We start from the raw sequence: 26,974 nt of genomic DNA, 5'->3' as shown, positions 1-26,974 counted from the left end.
GATTTTACAAAAAGGAGCTGGATTTTAGTGGCCTGAGGGAGGACTCTGGTGTCCAAGTGCCTTGCAGGGAGCCATAGATGACAGCAGCTGAGCACACTGTAATACCATGTCAACATGGACCACAGGAGAGAGTATTACAGTACTGCTGAGCATCTTAGTGACCGCAGACCTTTCAAAACCTGGGCACTGGAATAGCTTTGGGGCACAGCTCACCTTGTTTCCACTGTTCTCCCCTTGCCCAGGAGATGCTGTGAGACAGCTGTGGAGACCTGGRGCTCAGGCAGCAGTGGCAGGGGATGGTGCTGGGGAAGCTGGGCCCCAACCCCCCTGTTGTCCTGGGTAGTTTTAATCTTGCACAACTCCTGTCCACACCTTGCTGCTGACACACTCAATGTCACCTGCACACAGCTCCWGCTCTTGGAAAGGGACAAATGGTGCATGGAGGAGAAGGAAGGACTGAGCTCTGGCAGTGGAGGAGCAGCACCAGGACTGGCACAGCGCTCAGGAGGTCACTGTGCAGGCACAGCTGGGCCTTCCAGGCTGACAGAGAGCGGCACCAACCTCCCATCATGACTTTATCCAAATTTCTGAGGGTTGCAAGGCATCACACACMAAGTTTCTCTCAAGGCTACCCAAGTGGGAGCATGTCGTTGCTGGCTCCTCTGTTTGCCACTCAGCTGTGGTGCACAGCATGGAGAGGAACTGACCTGCACAATAGCTCAAATGAGGCAGGCAGACACGACAACCAGCAGATTATGATCACATCCATTTTACAAGCAGGGAAACAATGGCCACATGACTCAAGCCCATCTGACAGGATGAATCAGACACTGAATGACAGTGAGAAATTGGAAGAGCCTGGCATAGAAACTGCTGGAGCCCATCACACTGAGGCAGCTGTGTCTGCACTGAGTAAATCATTTGCAAACAATTGCTTCAGTCTCTGAGCTGCTGAAAGAAGTTTGCCTTAGGATTTCCAGTTATTGAAACAAGATCACTTTTCCAGGGCTGATGTTAGTTATGTTGTATCGATGGCTACTGGAACTACCAGTTACACTGACAGAAAGCCATACATGTACCCATCAACATAGCAGTTCCCTCTTTCTGCAGCCGCCAACACAATTCCCCCACCCTCCAAAAGACAAATCGCTAAAAATGCAGAAAGCACAAACACAGCTGGAGGGTAGGATGTGCATTCAGGATTGTTTCAGARGTTTTATTTGTTTTGTGAATATCTTACTATTAGTTGCTGAAAATAGAGAAATTCTAGCCCTCAAAATTTCATCTCACCTCAAATCAACAGGACAAAAACTCTGAGAATCTTCCTGTAATAAATGTTTTTTGTTTGGCTCATCTCCTTGTAGCATTCTGCTAAGCCTTGCCACTGAGAAAAATAAAGAAGATGGCAAAACATTTTGTCGCTCCAAGAGTACGTGCTCAAAAGCAACCATGACCTTGGAAAAGCCCACACTTAGCTGGGACCCCAGACCTCCCACCAGGATCTGGATTTGGTGTGAGGGTGCACAATTGCTGCTTCTCCTCCAGACACTAAAAATTCTCCTTCAGGCACCTAAACCATTTCTTTCTTGGGATGAGACCAGCTCACTTCTAGTATTTTAAAAAGGTGCTTCTTGCACTTCCCATCACACCTAAGCCAGTTTCACTCATTCTTGGGCTCACTGTAGGCACTTCCTCATGGGTCAATTCTCCTCAACAACAGGATGTAGAAAAAATGAAGTGAAATACATTTGGGAAAATTGATAAAAGCATAATACCCCCACAACACCATTCCAACCTCCTTTCAAGACTATTCTCTTATCCCAGAGAGAGGCACACAGAGACAAAAGTAAAGAAAGAGCTAAAGAGAAAGAGAATTTACTACAAAATCTTCTGGTAGATGCTGGATTAGAAGCTATTCGTCTACAATGCCACATGACACAGTTCTATTAGCAAATCTTTTCAAATAGCACTGTGCTAGGAAAGTTACCATGACAAATGCCAACAAAGTTGATGGAGTCTTGGAGTGGCAAAACCCACATTATGCTGTAACCTTATCTACCATTACTGTCACACAATTGTTTCCAGTGTTCAACTCTGGGACATACTTCCCAGTCCTTAACTGACACAGCTATAATGACAACAATTTCGTGTGAGATAGCTTCTCTTGCCTTCCTGGAATGCCAGCAACCCATTAGTTATCTTTCAAACCCTGATTTTTATATTTAGTTAATAGTTTATTATTTAAATTTTCCAAAAATAATTATAATATTTGTTTGTTGTGTTTTCAAGGACTCCATCTACTAGATGAAAAGTTCTGCAATCACTATTATGTGCAAGACTATTGAATTTACTTGAAAAGCAGCTTTAAAATTAGCAATTGTAATTGCGGAAGTTCCAGAAACCAATTTAAGATCTTAAAGCAGATTAGAAAATAAGTGCACCCAAAACGCCTCTAATTAAGACAAGTTAAAATACCACCAAATTATGCACCATAGTTTTGACCCAACACTGAATTTGCTTCGTAAAATGCCATCTAYATGGCAGAACATATACTGATCCAACAAAGATGGGCTTGGAATCAGTTCAAATAAACTGGTACAAATGCAGAGTTTTAATGTCTCAGTTATCATCAGTGACCATTCAGCCTGAGCGGAACATGTGTTTTTCCCAAAATTAGTTATTTTTGAACCTGTAAAACCTTTTGATTTTAGGCTCCATATTTTTCATTTATCTGTAATCCTGTAATTCTTTAGTGTATAACTCTAGACTCCATAGTCAGTCCTAAGCTACTGTTCTCCTATTTTTTAAACAAAACAATTCTTCTCTAAGCCCTAAACTCAAGAACACCTTACTGTCTCAGGCCCTAAGATATGGAAAAAACAGTGAATTGGGGGAAGCAAACTTGGAGTAAATGATTTCATTACCTGAAGCTGTAATTGGAGGACTAACCCCTAATATGCAAAAGGACAAAGCTTATAAAGCAAGAAAAACCCATTGTGCATTTTGGATGTAGCCCCTGGATGGGCTGTGRCTGCTCTAAATGTATCTGAAGGCCCTTCAATAAATATAATTGACTTTTAGTCTCTTAATTTTGTCTAGCCTCTGTTTTAGGTAAGCCAGATCTAGGCATCACCTGTGCTTTCAAAAATACAAAACTAAAACATGTCAGCAACCTCCCCATCTTCCTTAAGAGCAGAAAAGACAGACTGAGTCACAGCAACAGCTTCATTTGCACKGGCACACATACTGCCTTCTGAAGGCAGCTTAAATCATGCACATGCTGTATGTCACGATTAGGATGCACTAACTGTGAACCAACACAATAATTTATTACAGTGCATGTGGTAARAGGTAACGTGTTTAGCTGCAGATTTCAATTGTACACCTCCTTTATGGGATAATTCACTATGTGACGTTATCATCTAAAGCAGTTACACTGATGTAATGCGGTCAGGTTTTAACTAACTTTGAGTGTCTGCATCTTATCAGCTGTACGAATCAAAACACACCCAAATTAGTAACAAGACCTCCTGCTTTACCACAAAGAGTGAASCTCCACTGAATTTCAAGCATACTGYTATTCTAAGATGTTTTGCTGAATCAAGCACTGTACAATTATAATGTTATATACTGCTATGAGTCATAATTATATCGTCAAGTTGCAAAACACARTTATGTGGGTATTCAGGGCTGAACTAATTCATTTGTATAGTACAAGTCAAATATAATTTAGAGAGAGACTCTGATGAGAACTTTATTGAAAATGACCTGCCTGCTGGAGGGYGGAGGAGCGACTTTGTTTCCTGCATGCTTTGAAGACGATGACAGAGGACTGATATGGTAGATCACTCCTGCGAAATACTGGAAATGAGCYTCACCTTCAGTTCTCAGATCCATACTGACAGAGAAACATGACCACCCCATCAGATCTAAGCTTTCTTCTCACCTCCTGGTCAGCCTGTGAAATTATGCCATGGGTCTTTTTTGTCTGGAAACTTTTTCATGCAGTATGTCTCTCCCTCAGGGCTAAAGGTGACCGAAAGAGCAAGAATCATGGAAAACAATATTTTATAGCTCTTATTTTCTGTCCTTCAGAGACATCCCCACTAGGGCWAGACAAGTAGCAGCCAAAACCCTCTACATTTCAGAAATTTCTAATGTGTATGAAAATCTTGTTCAATACAGTGAAAAGAATGTGCCTTTTTCAAGTTCTCAGAACATTTAGAATATTAAAGAATATTTAAGGTATCATGACAGTTGACCTAAGAGATTTTTCCTAGAAGTTAATGAGAGAGTAAGCATCCCATAGCCTCAGACAATAGAAGCTAACTTTAGAAAAAATACACCTTTGAACTTGAGAATCGCTGCAATAATTAGAACCATGCTAAAAAGAACATGCTTCTAATAAATTTTAAAAAATCACAACTTTAGCAGTTCCATTTCTTTCCCATTTCTTGCTCCTTCTATTTCAGCACATGTGGATTTTGCTGTTTCCCGATTCACATCCTAAGAACAAACCAAGTCAGTCTCCTCCTGTCAACTGGTAAACTGAATAATATTTCAGTTAGACCTACCTTCCAGATATTTTGTCTTAAATCGCTAAAACTCCCAAAGATGTACATATACAGAGTGATTGTCCTTTAGCAGGTAAATCACAGGTTTTGTGGYACAGAACAGTCTTTAAAACTTGGATGATCCAATTCAGGAAAACATTAATTAAGGTCATTACTCATTGTGGTGGATGAGACCACCCTGGGGACTGCTGGGGAGCCAAACTGCCCTGGGACWGCTGGAACTYGGTGRTGGAAAGACCCAAACAACTCCCTTRGGAATYWGATGGTTCCTTCCAAGAAYATRTAAATCCTCCTACCCCGGCTGGACCTAATCTGGTCCCTCWCTTCACCCATCCCTTCCCCCATTGGTCATTGTATCCCCTTWGCCCTCTGTCTCTGCCCTGTTGGCTCAGGTGATTGGCCCCACAGCTGCACATCTGGGGGCAAAGAATTTAGCTCTCTCTCTTCACCTCTGGATCCCCTCTGGGAATAAACTTCTGGAACATCCACGTGGAYGAGCCCTCTGGTTCTTTGTCTCYRGTAACATAAGAGCTACAAGCTCACTCTGTGTGTGTGTGTGTCAGCCTTTTACCAGTGAGGGTGTTGGGGAATCYCTACTGCACAGCACCAGGGCAGTGCTGGCCAGAGTGAACTCCAAAAGCTGCARAGACACTGCTGGTACACGCAGAGRGATCAGACCACACTAATCAYCACCCCAGAATAYGTTAATTACTAATTAAGAAGTAATGATTGATTTCAGAATTACCTCATTGTCTTTCATTAGGGATGGACCTGAATGTAAATTTAGTTTTGTACGTGKCTATGCAATTACTGAGCACCTTGAGCAAAGGTTCATGACAATTTCCCCCATCAYTTCAGCAGCCTGCTATGAAACTCAAGGTCTAAAATTTTGTCTGTTTTTCCAAGAAGACTGCATGACACTCTTTGCCTACAGTGACAGAACACAGTAATTACTACAGACCTTTAGTTACCTGACAACTACATGAATTAGCTATTAACTAAAATTAAATCTCAGTATATTGCTATAGCTATGTGCACATTTATAATTTCTTTAGTATTTAACAGCCAGTCATCTGATTAATGACTGCATTTCCTCCTTAGTTCAAAGCAGCCTAATACCAAGGAAGACAACACAACATTAAAAAATATTTAGAAAAAAAAATTGAAATTATACTATAATCCAGAACATATATTGTATGTCATCACCCTAATCCACAGAAGGCACTGCAACAAACTCCCCAAGTTTAAATTTAACTCCACATTTAATTCCAAATTAACATRTCAATAAGTGCTTTAAAATAGGCTGAAGAGTCTAAATTAAAACAAATAAACTGCCTGACCAATCATCACTGATATTRACAGCCAGATGAATCAGCAATCATTATTCTTCCTCAGGCCTTTGTGAAGTAGAAAAAGCCAAGTACTTTTCCATTTTAAGTAGCTTATAAAGCTTGTAAGTGAAACTGCCCTGCAAAAACACACTTATATGAAACATTGCTATAGAATTTTATTGTCTTAKCTTTTGAAAATAATTATTTACCTTATTTATAAATTATTTATTGGTCTTATTTACTAATTAAAAAAATCACATTTACTTGCCAAAYTTACAATATACAGTACAATTTAAAAGTTGAACCTATAACTACTTGTCAGTAGRACCTATAACTACCACTTTCTAACACCTGAAAAAAGTCAGTTACCCATCACTTTCTCCAAACATTTTAAAGGGTGTTGAATCCCACAACAATTTTTGATGCGTACTGATCTTGGAAGCACTAAATAACCCATAAAAATATAAAAACCTGAACATTAACTTGCTGCAGCTGATACCCTTGCTCAAATTAGATTTTTTTTTTAATTTAAATCCAAATTGAACTGGGCAGTGCCTGCTACAGATAACATGTATTTTGCCTGTTTATTAACTGCAGTTTTAGCACTTGATAGGCCAGATGTGTCCTGGGCTGTCAGAGTATTTTAAAGAGATGCATTTATTATATTTACCAAATATATCTATGAAGTGGGATGTGACCAGTTCTGATGGCTTTCATGCTGTTTTCCATACGCATGATCTAAAAGAAGGAAGCAGAGCAGAGCAAGAACTAGAACACTGCCCAGGCATCACTATTCAGAAAAATGCATTTCTAAGTGAAACCAGATATATGAGAMTCACAGGCAGGAGAAGGCTGAGGAAAGATCACTTCATTTGTAATCCCATGTGCAGGGGAACTGACAGGACATTACTGCAAMATCTCCATCAACCCAGCCATTCTGTAAAACTACATATTCTCAGTATTTTTGTTCCTTTTTATCCCAACAGTGAGAACTTGCCAAGCAAGAACACCACAGATACTCCTGACTATAATAAACACCTGTGAATTTCCCCTCTGYACTTCTGGAAAGAAAGCTATGCTTGAATAAAGCAAAACTTAATACATCATTGGTATTTGAGGCTTATTCTGTTATCCCCCTTAGGATATGTGCCCACAGTGATGCAGTTCAGACTTTGGTGTTTAAATTCTGCTGGATAAGAATTCCACAGATTGACACACTAGCTCTGTAATATATTATACATAAAACTATTTAATCTTGTGCAGTGTCCAACTGGCTCTTATTGGACACTTGCAATTTGCTGGCAGGTAAGAATTAAGATGATTCCTTTGTTTCTTTTACAATTGACCATTTCCTACTAGGAATCTGATCTTGCAGTGAATCACACAGRATGACACAGCTGTGTTTCCAAAACATGTTAACTGGGAAAAGAAAATCCATCATTTAGCAGCATAAATGAAGTAGAAGATGCTGGAGTGCCTGTGATCCCACAGTTTTGGGCTGCTTCAGTACTCATGGACACTGACATAATGAACTTAAGATGACATATTTATGAAAAAAATTACACATATTTCAGTGAATCAAGAAAATCTGCAATAGCTCAGCATAATGGCATTTCCATAAAGGGGCAACATTTTACCAAGCCAAAGCCTCCCCTCTGATTGGAGCTACACATTCAGAAAGTCACCTGCTCTTAGACTGTATTTGAAAACTGGGTAACTGGACGACGTTGTCAGACTTTTGTTATCTATCCAAAAAAACCTAACATCAGTTCCTTAAAGCATAACACTAGAAGCAATGTACAGGAAATACTAATGAAAAAGGTTGACAAGCCTTTCTGCTTCATAAAAGAGTAAAAGCAGACTTCAAAAAAATTTGGTACCACATGTTTTATCTGTATTGTTGCAAAAGTGAGTGCTCAGCTTCTGACTTTTCACTGAAGGCACAAAAGAACAGGATATCAGCTCAACTAGATGTTTATAAGCAAATCTGTAGCTMTAAGATAATCCTGACCTATAATACTTTTTAAAATCAAATATATCCACTACACAGTTTTAAAATAATACATACACTCCTATGAATACAATATTTTCATACAACTGTAACCCTGCTACTAGCAGGAACAAGGCTCWTCATGACAGAATTTCCCAGTCTATTGCCTTCATGGATGCTGTCTCAGCCTCAGCCTGTTGCCACYCTGAGCCCAGAGTAGCCCCGTGGTCATGAACTCCCTGTGGAATCTGTGGTGGGGATGGCAGCTTGCTATTAAAAGAGAAGTGTATATGAAAAGATACTCCAGGCTAGAGTAATGGAAAGGATCCAGAGTAGGGTCTTCAAGAAGGATCTATCAATGCAGGGCAGAATGCTCTCACATCAGCTCCTGAAGAAAATCAAGTCAACACCTTTAAACCTCTCCAATAAACAGATGAATTATTCAAGATTTCAATACTCACTGAAATAGTACATGCTCAGAAAATTAAAAGAGTACTTCATTTATGAATTATAGGTCCACAATTATTATCAGTTTTCAGTTCTAACACCTGGATCATGAGACCYGATTTTTTAGAGGTGCAAGTGAAACAGAATAGCATTATTCAAACCAGAGGAAGATATGCTCTTAATAAACTTAGTCACTTCTACTAACTTTTCATTCTGATTAGATTTCTGAACCAGAAAACAAGATGTCCCATATCTTTTCCTGATGAAAAAGCCACCCCARTTCAAAGCCACCTGAAGCCATTTACCCTCTTCCCCAGTATCTGTGAACACATGAGGAAGTTTACTGACTGAAATACTGGCTCTTTTACTGACTGAAGTAATGTTCACAGTATTTATGAGATGGAATGAGGGCTTGTGCACACAAAAATCAGGATTCATATCTTTTCTGGAGAACATTAGTGCTCTTGACAAGACACAATAGCCCATTTAGCKACAAAAGATGGGGAGGATATAGAACATTGCTAATGAAAGTGTTTCAGAACATCAGCATCAGTGAAGTGTGTTCATATCTATTTTAATCCTCTACARTTCTCCACCAAATTTTCTATGACAGTTAAATAATCTTAACAGAAAATAGGAGATGCTTAGAAAAAGAAAATGTTGGATCTATTTCCAGGATTTTTTCCCTTCTCTCCTAGGCTGAAGCAAAGGACATATTTTACTAGCAAACAGAGCTGARTCTCTTAAAYATAAACAACATTCCYTCACTGTGAGGGTGACCAARCACTGGCAATTGGCTCTGGRTAGCCTGCTTCAKCAGAGGGAATGGACYCGGTGTCCTCCATCCTCCAGAGSTTCCTTCCAACCTCAGCCATTCTGTGCTTATGTGAAATTGGCTGATTCCCTACATAAATGTCATACATCACCTYGTTTCAACAAATGGCATACTATTGTTTATGGTATTTAAATAATTGCAAGAATGTTTTATTGAGATAATGAAATAGCTTAGTAAAGACCATAGGCTTGTGATGAATAAAAAAAAAACACTTGGGAAAAAGAAAGCTTAAAAGCACATATATATATATATATGCATACGAATTAGTCAAATGCCTTAAAAAACAATGTCCTTGGGTTGAAAAGGTCTTAATTGCTCATCAGGCACTCCACTTGGGCCATATATCAATATTTAAGCACACAAAATCTATCTCAATGCTGCTGTGGAAAGTTTAACACAGAATTCATTTGCTTTTGTGGAAAAACTCTGCCACTGACTTTAACCACTGACCCAACGATATATTTTTTGCTAGAATCATAACAAATCATCATTCTGACTGAATGCTGCAGCCCTTCAAGGGAGAGTATTGGAGGTAAATAACCACTTCACACAAAATTYAAATTTTTCATCAAAAAGCTGAGGTTACTGGATACACATAAATATGTCAAATCAATTATGGGGAGAAAGCACAGGCATATTTARTGCTGGAAGTCACTTCAGAGTACCTGAAGGTGCAAATACACATTCTCTGAAACCTGCATTTGACTGCTTGTTACAGCTGCATTATCCTTAGGGGCACAAAGGACAGACAGAAGGAAGAATACAGGCTTTTATGATACAGCACAGACACACCAAACAGGCTCCTGAAAAGTAGAAGGCATCTTTTACAGAACCTTTCGTAAGACCTACATACAACTGTCCTACTTCCAGAAACTATTTAAAGTTTACTGACAAATTTCAGTGTGGTGTAGATATATCCGACAAATCTCAATGGAAGAATTGTTGCCACAGAAAAATGTGCTGGTTTTAAAGARATGAGAGTGGAAACTCAGTACTTCTGCTTTGGCAAAGACAATGTTTCCTTGCATCTGAAACTGAACATTTAGAAATGACAATTCCATTGACCTCCAGAATGGCACAAAGTATAAAACCAAAACAGGAATTGTCCAACCTTCCTYAGCTATGGATTTTTGCAACTACTGCAACTGCTCAGTAGCTTTACATTGTCTGGATGAAGCWCATTTGTCAACTGGTGCAAAACCAAACCGCCCTGAGGATGAGCACCACTGGTTATCTTTATCTTTCTCTATGCCAGCTCACTGAACGTGGTCTGCCCCAGTGCAGATAAATTCATTTACCCATGCTTCAACAAAAAGAAAATTTTACTTTACCAGAAAAAAGAAAATTAAAGCATTATAACCAGTCTGATGCATGACATTACTGTGTTAATCAGATGCCACCAGTATTTCTGCCACCAGTCTTAGAGGAAGGCTAGCACTGGGTCCTATGAAACAGCCTAGAACTGCCATCTCTACAAACGAAAAGCAATTTCAAGAATTTTCTAGTCTAATGCACTCAAATTCAGTTACAAGGAAATTACTGTTCTTACTTGGTATGAACTACACCATTCTGTAAGGTCCCATTACAATGCCCTTGGAAACCTTCAAACAAACTATTGACACTGTCAATGTATGTCAACTTCCCTTTATTATTCTGATACCTTGATATAGCACCCCAACCTCAAATAAAGGTTCAAAAATCCTATGTATTGCTTCAACAGCTTTAACATTTTTGAAGGTGGAATTCTTCCCATCAACTAAGTTTTAAGACAGAAACTACAAGGAAGAGTTACAGAAAAACATGACACTGAGAAGTCCCATTGCAGTCTGAAAGACATTACTAATTACATATTCAAACCACAGCATTTTAAGGAAGAGGATGAAGAAAACAATCACAAAAGGAATGGCACCAAATAAGACAGAATCTGCTTTTGCACAGCCCCCAGGGGCATGCATTGGTTTTGCAGTATCAGTCCCYAAACCACCTGGTTGTTGTTTTTAACTGTCAGCCTGCAGCAAGAAACAAATGYCTTTAAATCTCTTAAGAAGGATTCCACAGAATGATTTGGAACAGTATCCTACTTCAACTCATGGCAAGAAATKCAGCAAAGTTGTGAATTGACGACAGGTCAAAATTACAAGCTAGAAATAAGGAATCAAAAATTAATCTAATAAATGCTGAAAGACCAGAACTGACTGAGATAGCACTAACTTTACCCTCCACTCAGACAGGTATTGGGGCCTTGATGATTAAAGAGGAAGTGTTTAAAGAAAGCAAGTCTTCAGACATCTTGAGTCTGCAGCTTGTCCTRTTTCTAAAAACACCTACAAAAATCTTCAAAGGAAGTTGTAAGGCAAATGTCAAGAGGTAAATKTCTCTAGTTTCAATTTTCGTCATGCAAGCTGGAGCACACAAATGCTTGAAATAGCACATGACTCACAGCACACCATATATATCTGACAGCCTGCACTGATCTGGAGTCAGCCTGGGTTTGCCTTCTCTTCTAGGCACCTAATGTGGGTGTGGCATCCAGGACATGCTGCAGAAGAACAGGACAGGCAGAATGGAACARAATATTAAAATAATAATAGCTTGATTTTATTTGTCAAGGGACAGATGAAATAATATTCTTACACTTATTGCTCACAACTGAATGCTTCTGACCTTAGGTACAATACTGCTGTGGTATTACTACAGTGCTTAATACTTCCTCAGTGGTGGACTAGAAAAGATGATGCTGAGGACATCAGTTTGGAAACACRTAGCAAAGACAGAATTAAAAATTCAGCTCACTGCCTGCCCACGTGACTGATGCACAAAGCACTGACGTAGTTTCTAATTCAGAAGCTGTGCCTGCTGTGCCACTCTGCAATAAATTGCCTTTTACATACATGGATAAGCAATCTAATCAAATAAGGATTTAAAGAAGGATGTRCTCAAAGGTACTGCTGATTTATCTTAGGCCTGCTATTGCTTTTTCTGGGTTTCTATACATATTAAAYAGTATATGGGATTTATCAGAGAGAAAAGGTGATTACAAATACCTAGGTAGGCAACTAATCTGATCAAGTTTTTTTTTGTGCCACTCTCCTACTCATGGGGCATACTCCTGTTCCTAAAAAAACCCATTTAACACCTAGAACTACATCAAWTGCAAAGAGTGTCCTGGTTTTCAGCACACTTACATCACTGTCCCATGAGAAATCATTTGCAGCCAGAATACCAGTCTACTCAAATGACCTGCTTATGCTTTCCAAGCTTTGTCAGAATAGCCATGGTTAGATGATCTCTTTTTGAAATTCTCAGATTGGCTCTTCTTCCCTTGCTCCAACATGGACAAGAGAACGCCAGCAGTATCCTTCCTCACCCATGTGGAATTTGCTGCTACAACATGGTGCCTGAAACCCTAATGGGATTAAACACTTAGGAAGAAAGTTTTCACTTAAATTAAGTAATGTTTTTCTACCCTCTGGTGTGCTGTGGGTCTTCCCACTATTTATGTGCTCCTACGACATCACCGTTAAAGCCAGATGACATCAGCTGGTGATGGACACSTGCAGGTATGGACTACAACTCTTTTCAATTTTACCCTAAATTCTATTTCTGCTGGACTTATGAAAATAACAAGAAAAAGCTGCTCTTAAAAGGCATAAAAGCCCATTTTTAGTACAGAGGCTGGATTTTTTATTTTGGATTCTGCACATTAAAACAATCGCTGCAAGCCTGGCTTTTAAGGTAGGAACTTCAAACATAGTCTGTATTTTAAGAAAACTTCAAATGTCCAATTGCTAGACTGTGATTCATTTGATCAGCTGCGCAAAAATAGGTCATAATATTTCTAGTATCAAGAGAAGTTAAGTGAAAAACAGCACCACACCAGATGTAAGAGGAATCAAACCCACRGTACAAATTCAGAGCAAACTAAATCTCATTCATATTGCTGCTCATAGAGCTACTTGTTTGATTTAGGGAAAAGCTACCTTTGTCAGAGCTCTGTTGTGTAAAGCAATGATTATCCATTCCTCAAGGTGAAAACTGTTCATGAAGAACTCTGCAGCAGAGTGGAACTAGAAAGTGAAACTACAATGAACAAAGAAAATGAATCAAAATTATTTTCATCTATGTCTCCTTACATGTAATTTATTATTCAGACACTGTGTGTAACATTTTTTTTACCTTGGTTATTTTTCAACTTTTCTACTGACTCAGACTTTCTAAGTCAATGATTCCAACAAACAGTATTTAATGAAACATTTGTCTTTTTAATGAGMGTTGTAGTATTTCTTGGGAGTGCTACAAAGTGAAGTTATATTAGAAGTTTACTTCTCCACAGATTCTGCAGCTGTAATTGATGTCCTCCTCCATGGGTTTAGGAATACTAGAGACTAGGACATTCAGTAAYATCAGAACAGAATTTGAAACAGGCTGATCAGTGCTCAAAGCTAGGAGGATAGTGTCTCCTTGAAGAGATGAGAATGACCTCCATAAACTTCCATCAAAACCAACATGCAAAACTAAGTATACAAGAAATGTTATCAAGAAGCATGTTGATATTGAAAGACATTAAGCTTTTTTCTCCATAATYGAAAACTATTTTATCTAGACCTGATATTTTAACCAGAAAAGATAGTAACTAGTTTGTACTGCTTAGTAACTGTCAGTCATGAGAACTTTGTTTTTATTGCTTTTAACTTTTATATGCTTTGAATAGTGTTTAGCACAGCCTAAACCAAAAAAAAAAGGTAAGGAAAAACTACTCAAGAGACTTTGAAAGACATTTTCTTTGTGATTTCTTAGCTGCTCTCAATTTACTAAGAAATAATACCCTACTAATTTGAGGCTCTTTTTTTCCCCTTAAAAATTATTATTTCCCCTTAAAAATTATTATTATAAATTTGAGATTAGGAGTTAAGATTTTTGTAAACCATTCAGCAGTTAATATACTTTGGTCTCCTGCCACTTTAAAGACTCTGAAATTTTCATTCCATTTCAACACTTAGAAAGGAGAATCAAATTCACAAGAATGTCCTCAGCAACAAGTATTAACATCACCAAGAACAGAAGAGATTGAAATTTGAAGCAAAAAAACCAAGGGAATGAGAGCAGTGGAAAAAGAAAACAAACTGAGCATCACAAAGACCTGACAGTACCGACATCTTCATTCTACAGAAATTATGTGCTTTCAAATTGTCAGTAAGATGCTGTTTCTCCCTGACTGACTCTATACCCACAGACTAAGACTGCTGATTGTGCCTTATAATTGTGGTTAAGGACAATTACTAATCAGTTATCTTTTGGCTGTCTCCCAATCCCTTCCACAATTTCTTGATCTCAATCCCAGCCCTCTCAAACAGAAGCAAATCTCCATCATAATCTATACTTTGGGCAAATGAATCTCTCCTGGCTTCCTATTTATCCTCTCCCTGTGTCCTAAATATATCCTAATCCTTACTACAGTGGCACGCCTCCCTTCTTTTGAAGAAACCAGTGACTTATTCAGTCAGCTGAAGCTGTTTATTAGTGAAACTAATACATTCACTGCCATCTGTGAAAAAAATTGCTCCAAAAACAATGACTGTCCCATCTCTGACCTTCACATTTAACCATGTATTATTTTTCTTAAAGACACACATTAGCAATGTGATGTCCAAAACTCTGGCTGAATGCAGTTGCCTTGCTGCAACAGCAGCACAGCACAGTCTGAGAGCTGTGCTGGAAATCTCTACACTGCAGCAATTCCAGCCAAGGGCAGGAATCCAGATGGAAGCAAAGGCCACTCTCCCTCAGAGCCACCTGCTGTTACAGCTCTTGGAGAAGAGGCAAACATGGGACTGTGGATACCTGATTCATCCACAGTCCAGCTTGTGGGCTGGAAACAATGGGAGGAGCAGAGATATCAATTTGATAACTAACCAAGAACTAAGTATGTGACAACAAGCATACTGCCAAGTTGATACCTACACTTTTGTCAGATGCTTGGCCCCGCAACCATTTTTTTCCAAACTGTGGGATTTCCAAACTGTCTATATCATGTAAATACTTACCATATAAATTTAACATCCAAACCTAGGAAGGATTTGCTAAATCTCATTGTTTGTTGCTGCATCTCTATAGTATTGAAGGCTCCATACGTCAATTAACATATTTCAGGGAAGACATTTACAACAATAAGATGATGCCACCGCATGAGTTATACAGGATTTGTCTTTCAAGAGTTCATTATAATTTAATTCAAAATTTAAGAATGTTGGCAAGTTTACTCTCCTATCATTCAGCTGAGATAGTTTATCAACAGGAAAAGTGAGACGATGTATTTTTGCTTTTGCTGRTAATTTCTCATCACAAAAATACATGTCTTTTTCTACATTAGTAGTTTGCATACCAACTTCATCCTGGATCTCCTCTACCACAGCAGGCACATTGTAGAGGAAGGAGAGAGACTGGTTCATGCGTTCATATATCACACGTAGATGCGTCATAACCTACGGAAACAAAAGTATTTTAAGGAGGGGAACACTRATTGACATTATCACAAATTTTACAGGTTATAGGAAGCAAGACAGTTCTCACTWGTGCAGTTATAAAATTTCAGTATGCATTATGTACCAAAACTGTCAAGCCCATTACAAAACTCACCTCTCTCCTACAGTAGCTACAAAAATAGCATGCTAGATGCTCTTCCACAGCAACCACCTGAAATTCCATGGAAATGCAGTAATTTAAAGTAGGAGTCCACATTTGCTGTGGCGCAAAAAATGCACGCAAGCAGCTATTGTGGCAGAAATCCACAGCCTCGTTCTTCTTTTAGCAACATTTACRTTTGTCCATACTTGTGAGTTTTCACATAACACGTAAACTAAGCGCGGCACATTGATCACTGCATCTAAATGTTTCAGCTCTTTGGTTTTACTTATTTCTTKATTTTCTAATACCAATATTGCAAGGATAAACAGCTCTCCAAAGAAAAAGGAAAGGTTTGAAAAACATTTGCCAGCATTTTCAGCTGAAAACAAAAATAATTCCCACCCAGAAGCATTACTGCATCCTCTCATGTGGTTGCAGCTCTAAAGTGCCTGCACACTGTTATGGGTTGAGTCATGACATCACATGATATGTGGTCCCCCAGGATACTCTTTGTAAGTATCACCTTTCTTCAGTAGGAGAAATCAAGGTGCATCTTAAAAGAATTAGAAGACTGATAGGATAATAAGGTCTAAMAAGAAAAATAAGTGCAGACAGCAATTTTAATGAAACAGCAGAATGATGTCTTCAAATCCAAAGAAAAGATTTACGCTTTTGAACAAAAGACTTTGTTTTCCATTTTCCACTGAAAAACATTTCACAAACAGAACTTCCAGGCTACATTTCCCTGACCTTCTGACCAATTCAAGATGCAAAGATGCTATATCAATACTTATTCCTATGATGACATGTTAGGCAATACATTGCACCTCCTGTATTTAAATGTCAGTTTCCATTCTTCACCAGTGCTGCCACACAACCTGCACTCTGCAAAATTTCACTGATTTTTGTTATTAAATGATCCAGTGACTCAGGAAAAAAGTCATGTTAGATGCTTAAGACAAGGCAAAGACAATGGTCACTGTAGAAGATTTTTAGAAGCATGCATTTCTCACTCCAGCAATTTCAAGGCAGCATGATCTCAATGGATGCATTTGGCTGAAACAGAAGTTTGAAAATTAAATCTGTCATCCCAGGAGGTACATGGTTTTGATTTTTCATATAGTAAAATCAGTCCATTCAAAAACTGTGGCTGGAATAGTGCCATTGAATCCTACAGAGGCAACAGCAGCAGATTCCATAGGTTCCAGCACTATTTTTACAGCTCATCCACTGCACCTCCAATTTTAATTGGTATTTTGAAAACCAGCTACATCTTCAGTCTTGAGTGTTTTCTTTTCACTTTCTCACTCTCTATGATTTATGAAGGCAACATAAAAACTTCCAAAACATACGCACTGAGGACAGCAGTAACATTCAGCAGTTAAAATACCATGAGTTATTGTGTGTATTTTAAAAGAACACATTAAACTCGAGTGCATTAACAGTAATCACTTTTATAGATGTTATGTAATGACTATAGAAAGGCTGGTGACAGTCAGATGGCTACACCACTCCTGGTTCTGCCAYCTCAGCTGAGGGAAGCACAACCACGTATTGTTGCTAAATCTTATACTGATGTTTTCCCAGAGGGATTATTTACCAATGCATTAACAAAGGCTCTCAGCATTAATGCTCTGGAAGGCTCCTCAGGACATGCCCAGGTCTGACTCACTGTACAGATAAACAGAAAACTTGTATTCCAGTTCTTCTCAGAACAAAAATCATACCCACACTACTACATCACTTTGCCTTAATCTTCTGATGGAAAGCAGATTATTTTTGGTTGCATTTAAAGCTGTCCACAGAAAGGAATTGGGTATTTTTTAGAAACCAGGTTGACAGAAAGTTCACAATTGTCATGAACYAACATGACCTCACTAACAGCCAGTGGGGATTACCTGAGATCTGATTTGGGCAGCTTTCTTTGGGTCTACCATGCGGACATGTTCGAAGTGTTTGAGAGTGTGCTGTCTGTCTTTCTGCTCAGCACGCACGTACTTCTTCAGCATGTTGAATACGTGGCGAGGCTAAGGGAAGAAAAAGAAGAAAAAACCATCTCAGTTGAGAACAACACATTTTCACTTCTTGCACTGGAGATTTATCCCAACCCAAAACCCCTTGGTACTATCTTATGAAGGCAGGTCTGACTACTACAAAAACATCCACTCACTGAACATCATCAGATGCACCATTAAATAGTAGTTATAGGCAGTAGATAATGTTCGTGAGGAAAATGTTCAGATTTTCTATGTTTCTGTGAATAATCAATCCCCAGACTTGACTGTAAAACTTAAGGTAAAAAAAAAAGAAAATCACAGCCTTCCTGCCCTGTCACTATTGCTACTCCACCAGAGGAGAAAACAAAGAGGARAAGAACCACTGAGCTGAGTTACAGAACATAACCATCCAGAATACACAACTGTCTGAAAACCCACAAGAAAAAAGAGACATCTGCCCAGTCTTCTGAARTTTCTCTGCTTAGATGCCAGATTTTGTAAAAATCTCAAGTCTGTTGCAAGTAATTTTAATTAGTAAAACCTATTACAAATAAGCCTTCAGACATGTAAATTAAATACAAAGAAAGAGAAGATCAGCAGCTGAAGGGAACTTGAAAATACACACAGTGATGGCAGAGCAGTGAAGGCTAAGATATGTATTCCTATGCACTTCCCTGCTCTGTACAATAATACAGTGCCAGACCAGGAAACGTTCTCCAGCATCCAGCTAAGATACCAATTTTTTAGCTCAGAGATTATGATGGATTCTGGAAATGCCCCTTCCCTTCATTCCCATTTGTAGTGCTGTGCATGTGCATCCTACCTGAAGCTGCTGGGCACTGAGAAGGAATAGAAAGGTGACCTTACTGTGTGGCAGACTACAGAATGAGCATAAATGGTACAGAGCTTGTCTAGGCACTGACAGTGACACAGGGAACAAGGTGTGCAAATGATAAAACAAATGTCAGAAGCTCTGTGCAGAGCTTTCCAAAGCAGGAAGAACTGTGGGCAAAGATGGAGTTTTAAGAAGACTTTGATTCATGGCCAAATATAGAGCCTAAACTGATTTAACATTTACACAAGAGATAAATACTAAGCTATGGAGTCCAAAGATTTCAGAATCTCTTCAGTTTAAGAGAAGCAACAGATTCAAAAATGTCTGAGGAAAGTAAACCAAAGGTTATTTGGAGAAGATATGACAGACAGAAATAGAGAGATGCGAAGCCATTTCCTGCCACTAAACTTAGTGTCTCCATGGCTGAAAATTCATTCATGAGGAAAATTCATTTCATGAGGAAAATAAGTCCAAATCCCCAAAGCCCAGTACTCTCAGATGAAGTTGCAAGGAACTGTGGACAAATGCTGGAAAGCGAGTAATCAAAGCAAGTAATCCTCACAACCTTGTGATAATGGCCAAACAACCAAAATATCAACTGTAAAGCTTTATTGTACTGAAGGATAGAAGACCAGAAACTTTACCAACAAGAAGAAAATTTTGAAGATGGAAAATTTAGCTACCTTTCGTGATGATTAAACTTTCCTTGCCCCCAAGACACATCAAGGTAACAGGCTAGGGCAGACTACTCAGAAAAGGAGGTTTTTTTTTTTTTTCCAACAGATATTCCAAGTTAAGTATCATGTCTAAAACTAGAAGGGAATAGAGTTTTCCTATAGTGTGTCTGTATTCACTGCAATATGTGAATGAGACTTCACAATTAGACTTGTTAATAGGATGACAATCTCATAAATAGCTATCAAATACCATTGACAACAGTAGCAATCACTTGGGTACACTGGCAGCCCACTTCCAGTGCCTTTTCTGACATTGAGAAATGTCCCATACTTATCACTATAAAGCAGGAGAAAAACCCCAACACTTGAAACTCACTGTGGAGTTTCAGTGTTTTAGCATGTACCCTCATCTGGTGATCTCACCTTTTGCCTTTTTAGGCAAAAGGCCTAAAAGGTTGTGACAATTCTTTAACAACAAGTGATCCAGAGCTAAGAAGTCCTTGTGATGCACTGAATCACCTGGCACAGACACACAAGGTTTTCCTGGTCAGCAGGGTATTGCACCTACACGTGAGGTCCTAGGGTGTGTGCAGGGATCTAAAGAAACAACAGGATTCTCTGAATGGAACACTGAGAACCTGAAATACATATACACCCAAGATCCCCTGATGTGGAAGTTGAAATGGATTAGAAGACTTTCCACATAGACTTTTTATTGTCAAAAATGTCTTTATTGTAACCTTTAGGAAACATGCTCTGCCCCAGCTCTAAAGGTAATATAGTGGGTCATTACCCCATGGATCAAAAAACCCCAAAAGGTGGTGGTATCCCTTGAACACCTGAGATGAATTAAAACAGCTCTGCTTCTTTGCTGGAAGTCTCAAGCACACTGCATCACATCAGACCTCCAACTTGCCTAACCATTTTGCCTTGCCCAACCATGGCTTCAGGGTTGTGGCTGGAGGCGAAACTGTCAGAGCTGGAGATGGACAATGACAACTCTTCACTGGGCTTTGCATACCACAGTGTGGCACCTACCATAAATGAAGACAACATTCTACAGTTGAACATAACTTAGATAGCAAAAACAAATTAAAAAAATAATTGAACATTTTCCTCTTGATGTAGAAATCAGAAGACTTACTGTTTGCAGCATTTTGACAAATTTCTGCATCAGCAAAAGTACCTCACCTCAAGTCCCACCTCTGCAGTGTACTCCATACTCATTTTCTTTTAAATGCCATGATTGAGTGAACTGGTTCTACTTAAAAGCCCCACATATACACATACCTTTTGCAAATGTACTTTTGTCGCCTGACGAAAAACCACTTGTAACTGATGGATTAATACAATGCTTTTTCTTCGAAAACCACTGACTTATGCAATTGCACAATGCTTATTCTGTAGGAAGAACTGGAAAGTAACCAGTCCAGTTATGACATTTTGGGGAAATCACTATTGTATATGTTTCTTCTGGGAAAATCCATGAATATGTATGTAAAATAGAGCATCTAAATAAGGAGAGGTTTCTGTACTGAGCATACACAATATTTTGGAGAGATAACTCCTCCATGCATCCAGCTGAATGAAGAACACCAGCTTCTTAACGCTACACTTAAACTTAGTGTTAAAAGAGAGCCCAGTACACCAAGTAACAATATGAAATCCTGTGATGGTAGACTAGAGGGACCACAAGGAATTGTCCAGGTCAAGCACAGAAGTAGGGAAAAGCACTACAGGCTCAGGAGATGCCTCACTCAGACTCCGTTTCTGAAGCCATTATATAGTTGTCTATTACTTTGACACTAGGCAAAAACCTTCACACTAAATTATAAATCAAAGTGGTGCTATTAYGAGCTAAATTAGGTTTCCAAAGCCTCAGTTCTGACACGGTCTATGGCAAAAGAACAAACAGCTGACAGATCTCTGGACCAGCTTGGCACCTCTTGCTCTTCATAAATAATGTACCAACCACTGTTTCATTAAAAAAAAAAAAACTCTGGGTCTAACACTTGAAATACTTCTGTGTGTTTTGCTGGGAAAAACTGTGCATGTTTAGGTCTGTGACTGTCTTAGTAAAAACATCTCACAGAATAACTAACTTGGATCAGCCACCAGTGGCTACMTAAACTTCATGAAATAATTCCACTATTTTCAGTGATCTGTATCTGTTCTGCTGGCTTGCTTCCTTTTTTGGTTTCGTTCTGGCCTTCCTCTGAAGGCAACCAGGATACTATGGATGAGGTTGGTGACTGTCATTTAGGCAATGACAAGAATGGCCAGGGACTTCCCAGGCAACAGGACCCAGCACCAAATACCGAATGCATTTTGTTTCACTAATGATGCTGTTTAGTTTAGGAATAATATGGCTACTGAGTACTCTAGAACTCTGAACTAACTGGCAAGAAGCTTAAATACAGAGTCTCATGGCACACACTCACTGTTCAGGCAAATGCAGCAAAAAGGATATACCTAGTAAGAGGTGAACCTACCAACTATTTTAAGCACATACTGCAACACCATTTGCTCCCAAACTCATTCCAAAGCTCCCCTTCCTCAGCAAACACAAGTTTTTCATCTAAAACTGAACACAGATTGATTGTAGTACAGTCCAACAGATGCGCTCAAGTCTTCGGGTATTTTATAGTTTTTAGTTTAAAATCCTGTTTAAGCTGGAGAATGTTGTTGAAGTACTATTTTATATAGCTTTTCTGAGTACATGGGGACTTGCATGCATTCAATACATTTGGTACGAAGTAGACAGGTTCACAGACAATGTATGTGGGCTACGTGGACTACATAGGGTGACCATGAGTCATTAAAAACTGATGTCCTACCCAGAACTGTAAAGAATATGCCTTGTCTCCTATTTGGAAGACAATTCTTTCTGTCGTCTCTTATATGAGATCTAAATGCACCAAAATCCAGCTTCTAGCAAGTTATATATAAACATAAACACACGAATACGAATATACAACCATGCTGATGTCCCCCCACCATCACAGCTATACTGACCCTAGCCTGTTACTTCAGATTTTAAGGGAGTGATGAAACACTGCAGTTTCATTGAGCTTGGGAAGTGGAAATATCAAACATAGCTTGCATGRCTAAAATCTATCCTCATGGAAAATAAAATCTCTCCTCATGGAAATCCAAAATATTTACTACAGAGAAACCACATAAAAATTGTATTAAAGCACTTCTGTGTACTGAAAATAAAACTTCCTGGCTCTGTGCCATGGAACTCCATGTGAAACTCTGAGATGGCTTGTCATTTTGATTAAAATTTACTCTAAATCAGAGAGGAAACTTTCACAATGCTGTGCTATTTAATCTTGCCTTTAGAGAAAAATCAATCATCAGTCCATTCCAATTACCGCTCTTGCAATGTGCAACAATTGCTTCTTTTCATCCACTATTCTGAATATCTTGTGTACCATATTCAGTACCTATTGCCCTTGCTACACTATTAACTTACAGGTCATGTTTCACCAAGGAGAGGCAGCTCATTTTAGAAACATTCAAGAAAAGTTGGACATGATGAACACAACACTTCTACTCATGGGCAAGACACAAACAAATCCCCATCCAGATACCAGGTACTGTGGAGCTAAAGATGCCTTCTCATAATTTCTGCTAATTTGTAACAAAACATATTATCTCATACATCAAAATCATGTGTCTATAATGGTGCTCAAAACTTTTTTTTTTAATTCACTTATTTTTTTGAACTTATTTTTTTGCTTCCTCTCTCAAGGACTCCTCCGGGGGCCAAATAAAAAGAAAATTATTAGATTCAAGCTCATTATTTGTTTTTCAGTATTTCAACTTACTGAACTTTGACAAATTAAGACAAATTTTGTTTCTGCTTACTCTTTCAAAACTCTTAATTCTAGATGTAACGAATCTGCCGGGGTTTAAAACAAGACACTCTCGATTTGTTCACATAAAAGCCTCAGAAAGCACTGATAAATGGAATTAGGAGACTATATTTCTTGAAATCTGACTTTKTTTAAAAACAGAGCTGAAATCCATGTTATTTCACAAAAAAAACCACACAAAATTAAGTGTGAAGAATTCCACAGCAGGAAGTTTATGAGTTTGGAGGAGCAGAGCTAAAGGGTGGAGTATTAGAGCTGGACTGTTGTTTCCTGCTGCACAGCAGGATTTTTATCACCAATTCAGCAGCAACACTTTGGCCTGCCTCCAAATGCATATTTCCACAGCAAACTCCTTGGACTCAGGAAACGCTCTGAGCTTCCCAAACACTGAGGCAGTGAGCATGGGCCCCTCTGCAGATTATTCTTTGCTGCCCAAATAGCCAAATCTGACTAGTTTCATCCTGTGCTATGCAGTCTCTGTGAACAGACACTGCTCCCAAGCATAAAGGGTACCAGAGCAAATTCTGAAGAAAACCAAGAAAACATGGAAAAAACCMCAGACGGATTAATGGACATGCTAGGGCTGATCTTAATGATCCTACTCTTCTCAGCAAGAATTTACATTTCAGTAAAATAGTGCTGAATCAGAAGAGAAGCATTTTAAACTGATTTTAATGATTATATGCTCACTTTAACCTATGCACAAAGTAAAAAGGTTAACTAATCTCCTTTCAAAGTTTTTCTGTATGTTTCCCTCCCCCAAAACCCTTATTTCCCTCATTTTCTTTTCTGCTTGTCTTTGTCCCCTACCACCAGCTTTCCACAGAGAATATGCCTCTCTTACCAAAAAAGTTCAAAAAGGGGAACATAATTCCACAAAAATTTGACATGCAMATGAAAGAGGGAATACAAGCAAATTACAGAATCAATCTGCTCACAGAGAATATGGATTTGAAGTCCCCTATTTAACACACAAAATCAAGGGGAAAATTTTCAACTGTTTTAAAAGCTAAAGGTATATTGCTTCCAGCTGCCACTAATCCTCCTTTCCTGCAATAAGCCCATCAAGCAGGATGAAACAATGCAGTATTTTGACACTGGACACTGAATAGCTGCACCCCATTTTCAAAGGCAACAAAGTACAGCAGCACAACTAAGCTCCATTAGGAATCAAGATGAGGAATTTTGAGTTTTTGGGCAGTATGTATGAGAACAGAACAAGAGTACAAATACCTGGTTTTGTTTRAGTTTATTTTCTTGTAAACATTGAAACTATGCAATTTCATCTCCATGTGGTCCCTATGTCCCTTGCTGCCCTAAGTGGTACTCAGAGGCACACCTCTGGCACTGGGCAATCATCCAGGTAACACATGAAAAAAGCCTCCAGTTACAGTTTTTTATCCGGTACAGATGTTATWCACAAACGTTTCCCAGACTTTTTAAACCCTCCTAACTGCGTGCAGCACTCCAATAAGAAGTCTAATTAATTTTTTTAATTTAAATCTAAATTCTTCCTCACTACTTCAGAGAAAGAGACTCCCACCACCTCAAATATTCAGCATATATTTTTTGCAGTAATCATACCAATAGCAAACCATGACTTGAAGTAGCAGTGACTTGAAGTAGGCTGTGAAGGGGGGTCTTAAAAATAATTTGAAACTCCAGAATCCCTCACTCCCACACCTCTTCTATTTTTTAACAAGTTATCAGTAAGGTTATGAATTACTCTCCCAAAGATAACACAACTGCAAAAAAAAAAAAGAATTTTTAGTTTACTAGGAAACTGTCAGAATGAAATAAAACTAGAGTATCAGAGTTGAATTTTCCCATTGAATTAATCCCATTTTCTCTTTGGCTAGCCAGAGTTTGGATTCACAGTGTATTCAGATTTCTGGCTTCATCTCCTGCAAAGCAGTGAGTTGACTGGATTAACTCATTAGGCCATTCAGCTATCACCAATCACTTCCCAGGTTTCACCCTCTGTCTCAATACAACCAGACAAATACACCCCCTGAATTGAAAGCCAGTGTTTTCAAGTGCTTTGGCACACACCTCACCAGCAGTTCAACACCTCAACTGTTTGCAGCTACAGAGCACACAACCAAAAAATGCTGTGGGCAAGGACAGGAACATCTACACTACTGACTAAGCAGCTATTTAAAGACATTCTTTTTTTAATTGTTCACCCCTGTTATTTTGAGACAAGTCCCTGTCTCGCTGCCTGGTAGCACCTACAGCTGATGTTAACTTCATGCTTGCTGCCTGCCCATTTCAAAATTATGAGTATATATGGGATATATACTCAATACAGGATGCAGTTCAGTCTTTTAAACAGTACCTTCAAAACTTACTTTTGCTTACTCACATCACATTTCATGCCTGGTGCTCTCCCCCTGACACAGGAACTGTATCAGTAAATTAAATGTCATGGGAGCTCTCTACAAGCAGAAGCAAAAACACTAGTATTTCTTGTCCCAAAGTCCCTGTCAACATTTTTAACCCTTARAGTTCTGCAGCTGAAGCGCACTTTGTATCCTCTGCATTCATATTTTAGCAGCTACAGAAATCTTTCTGCTGTTGTACGTGGTCCCCCTCATACCCTTCCACAATTCCACATACCTGCAGAGCCCAGCTGCCAGCCTGACACACACAGAGCTTGAAATCAAATAATTTTACTGAGGTACTTTTCAGACAGGATTACATTTGTACAAGGCTCAACTTCAAAGCAGGAAAGCTTGGGTCCAAGGCCAAATGTGAAACTCTACCTTTAGTGAACTACCTAAATGCACACCACAAGACAGCAAATGTGACGTGCAGCGACAGTCCATGCACTCACTTCACCTCAGATCTGAGCCACAGACTCAAGTTTCCTAAMAGAAGCTGCATCCCAGTTTATAACTTGCTAATCTGTCTCCTAATGAGTTCAAGCATTTCACTACCCTCACTGTGGTCAGAGGTTATAACATGCAACTCACACTCAGGCCAAATAACATCCTGTATCAATTTAACAGAGACTAGCTTCATTTTCCATGAATTAACATATTGCAAAATACATGGTAACTCTTCACACAACTACCCTGAAGTTGCACCATGACACTTTTATCTAAGTAAAAGATTTTAAATTTTAATTGGCCTACACAGTAAAAGCAAGAGTTTTGTACCATGGGGTGGAGAAAAAGTTCAATAATGATGATAAAGAACTGAGATGATCACTTTTCCATGGTCAGCAAATATGCAGGTTTCTCCTCAGAMGGAAATTTACCGAAAATACATAATTTAATCAGGTTAGCTATATTGGTGTAATTCCCTGTRAGGTCAAATTCACTAGAAGACTGAGCAGTGTAATAATGTTTTTTCCATCTAGGATGTGTTCAAGAGGCCAGAGATATATAAAACAGTTTGCTGCTTTCCYCTAGTCTTTTTGCAAATTCTCTTCCTCTGGAGATCACTGACCRGATATTGTGGTATTGAAAACAAGTATCAGAGATACAGAGTCATTAAATTTCACTCAATCTGCATTCTGAACACACCTTTACATCCACCAATACCCATCACCTGGCAAAGCAKACAACTTTGAATTGCWAGKGTGCTAACTTCATGCCATCCAACAATCCTCACAAGATCCTTCACCAAACACTTCARCAGTTCAAGAAACAAGACAAAAAMCCASAGTCATCCTATATTTAACCTCCAYGYTGTCATGATRAAGTATCTTAGTGTKCATCACTTGGAGGGACACTTCATCYTCTTCYTGCAGGATCTTAACAGCTACAATTTATGACA

At 38.8% G+C, this 26,974-nt stretch overlaps 1 protein-coding gene across 4 annotated transcripts in view; it reads right to left on the bottom strand.

The window, feature by feature from the left end:
* Positions 1–26,974, bottom strand: part of APP (amyloid beta precursor protein) — a 189,705-nt gene that overhangs the window by 27,568 nt on the left and 135,163 nt on the right. For all 4 annotated transcript variants that reach the window (XM_057371847.1, XM_057371845.1, XM_057371844.1 and 1 more), the window contains 2 exons: positions 17,700–17,828; positions 15,560–15,659 (listed from right to left, as the gene is read on the bottom strand). In XM_057371847.1, the coding sequence (XP_057227830.1) occupies positions 15,560–15,659; positions 17,700–17,828 (229 nt within the window). The remainder of the gene's footprint in view (positions 1–15,559; positions 15,660–17,699; positions 17,829–26,974) is intronic.

The sequence above is a fragment of the Malurus melanocephalus genome, unplaced genomic scaffold (assembly GCF_030028575.1).
Source record: "Malurus melanocephalus ecotype Western Australia unplaced genomic scaffold, MMel_1.1 scaffold_159, whole genome shotgun sequence".
Lineage (NCBI taxonomy): Eukaryota > Metazoa > Chordata > Aves > Passeriformes > Maluridae > Malurus > Malurus melanocephalus.
Note: the sequence above shows the minus strand (reverse complement) of the source record. Positions and strands in the feature narration are given on the sequence as shown.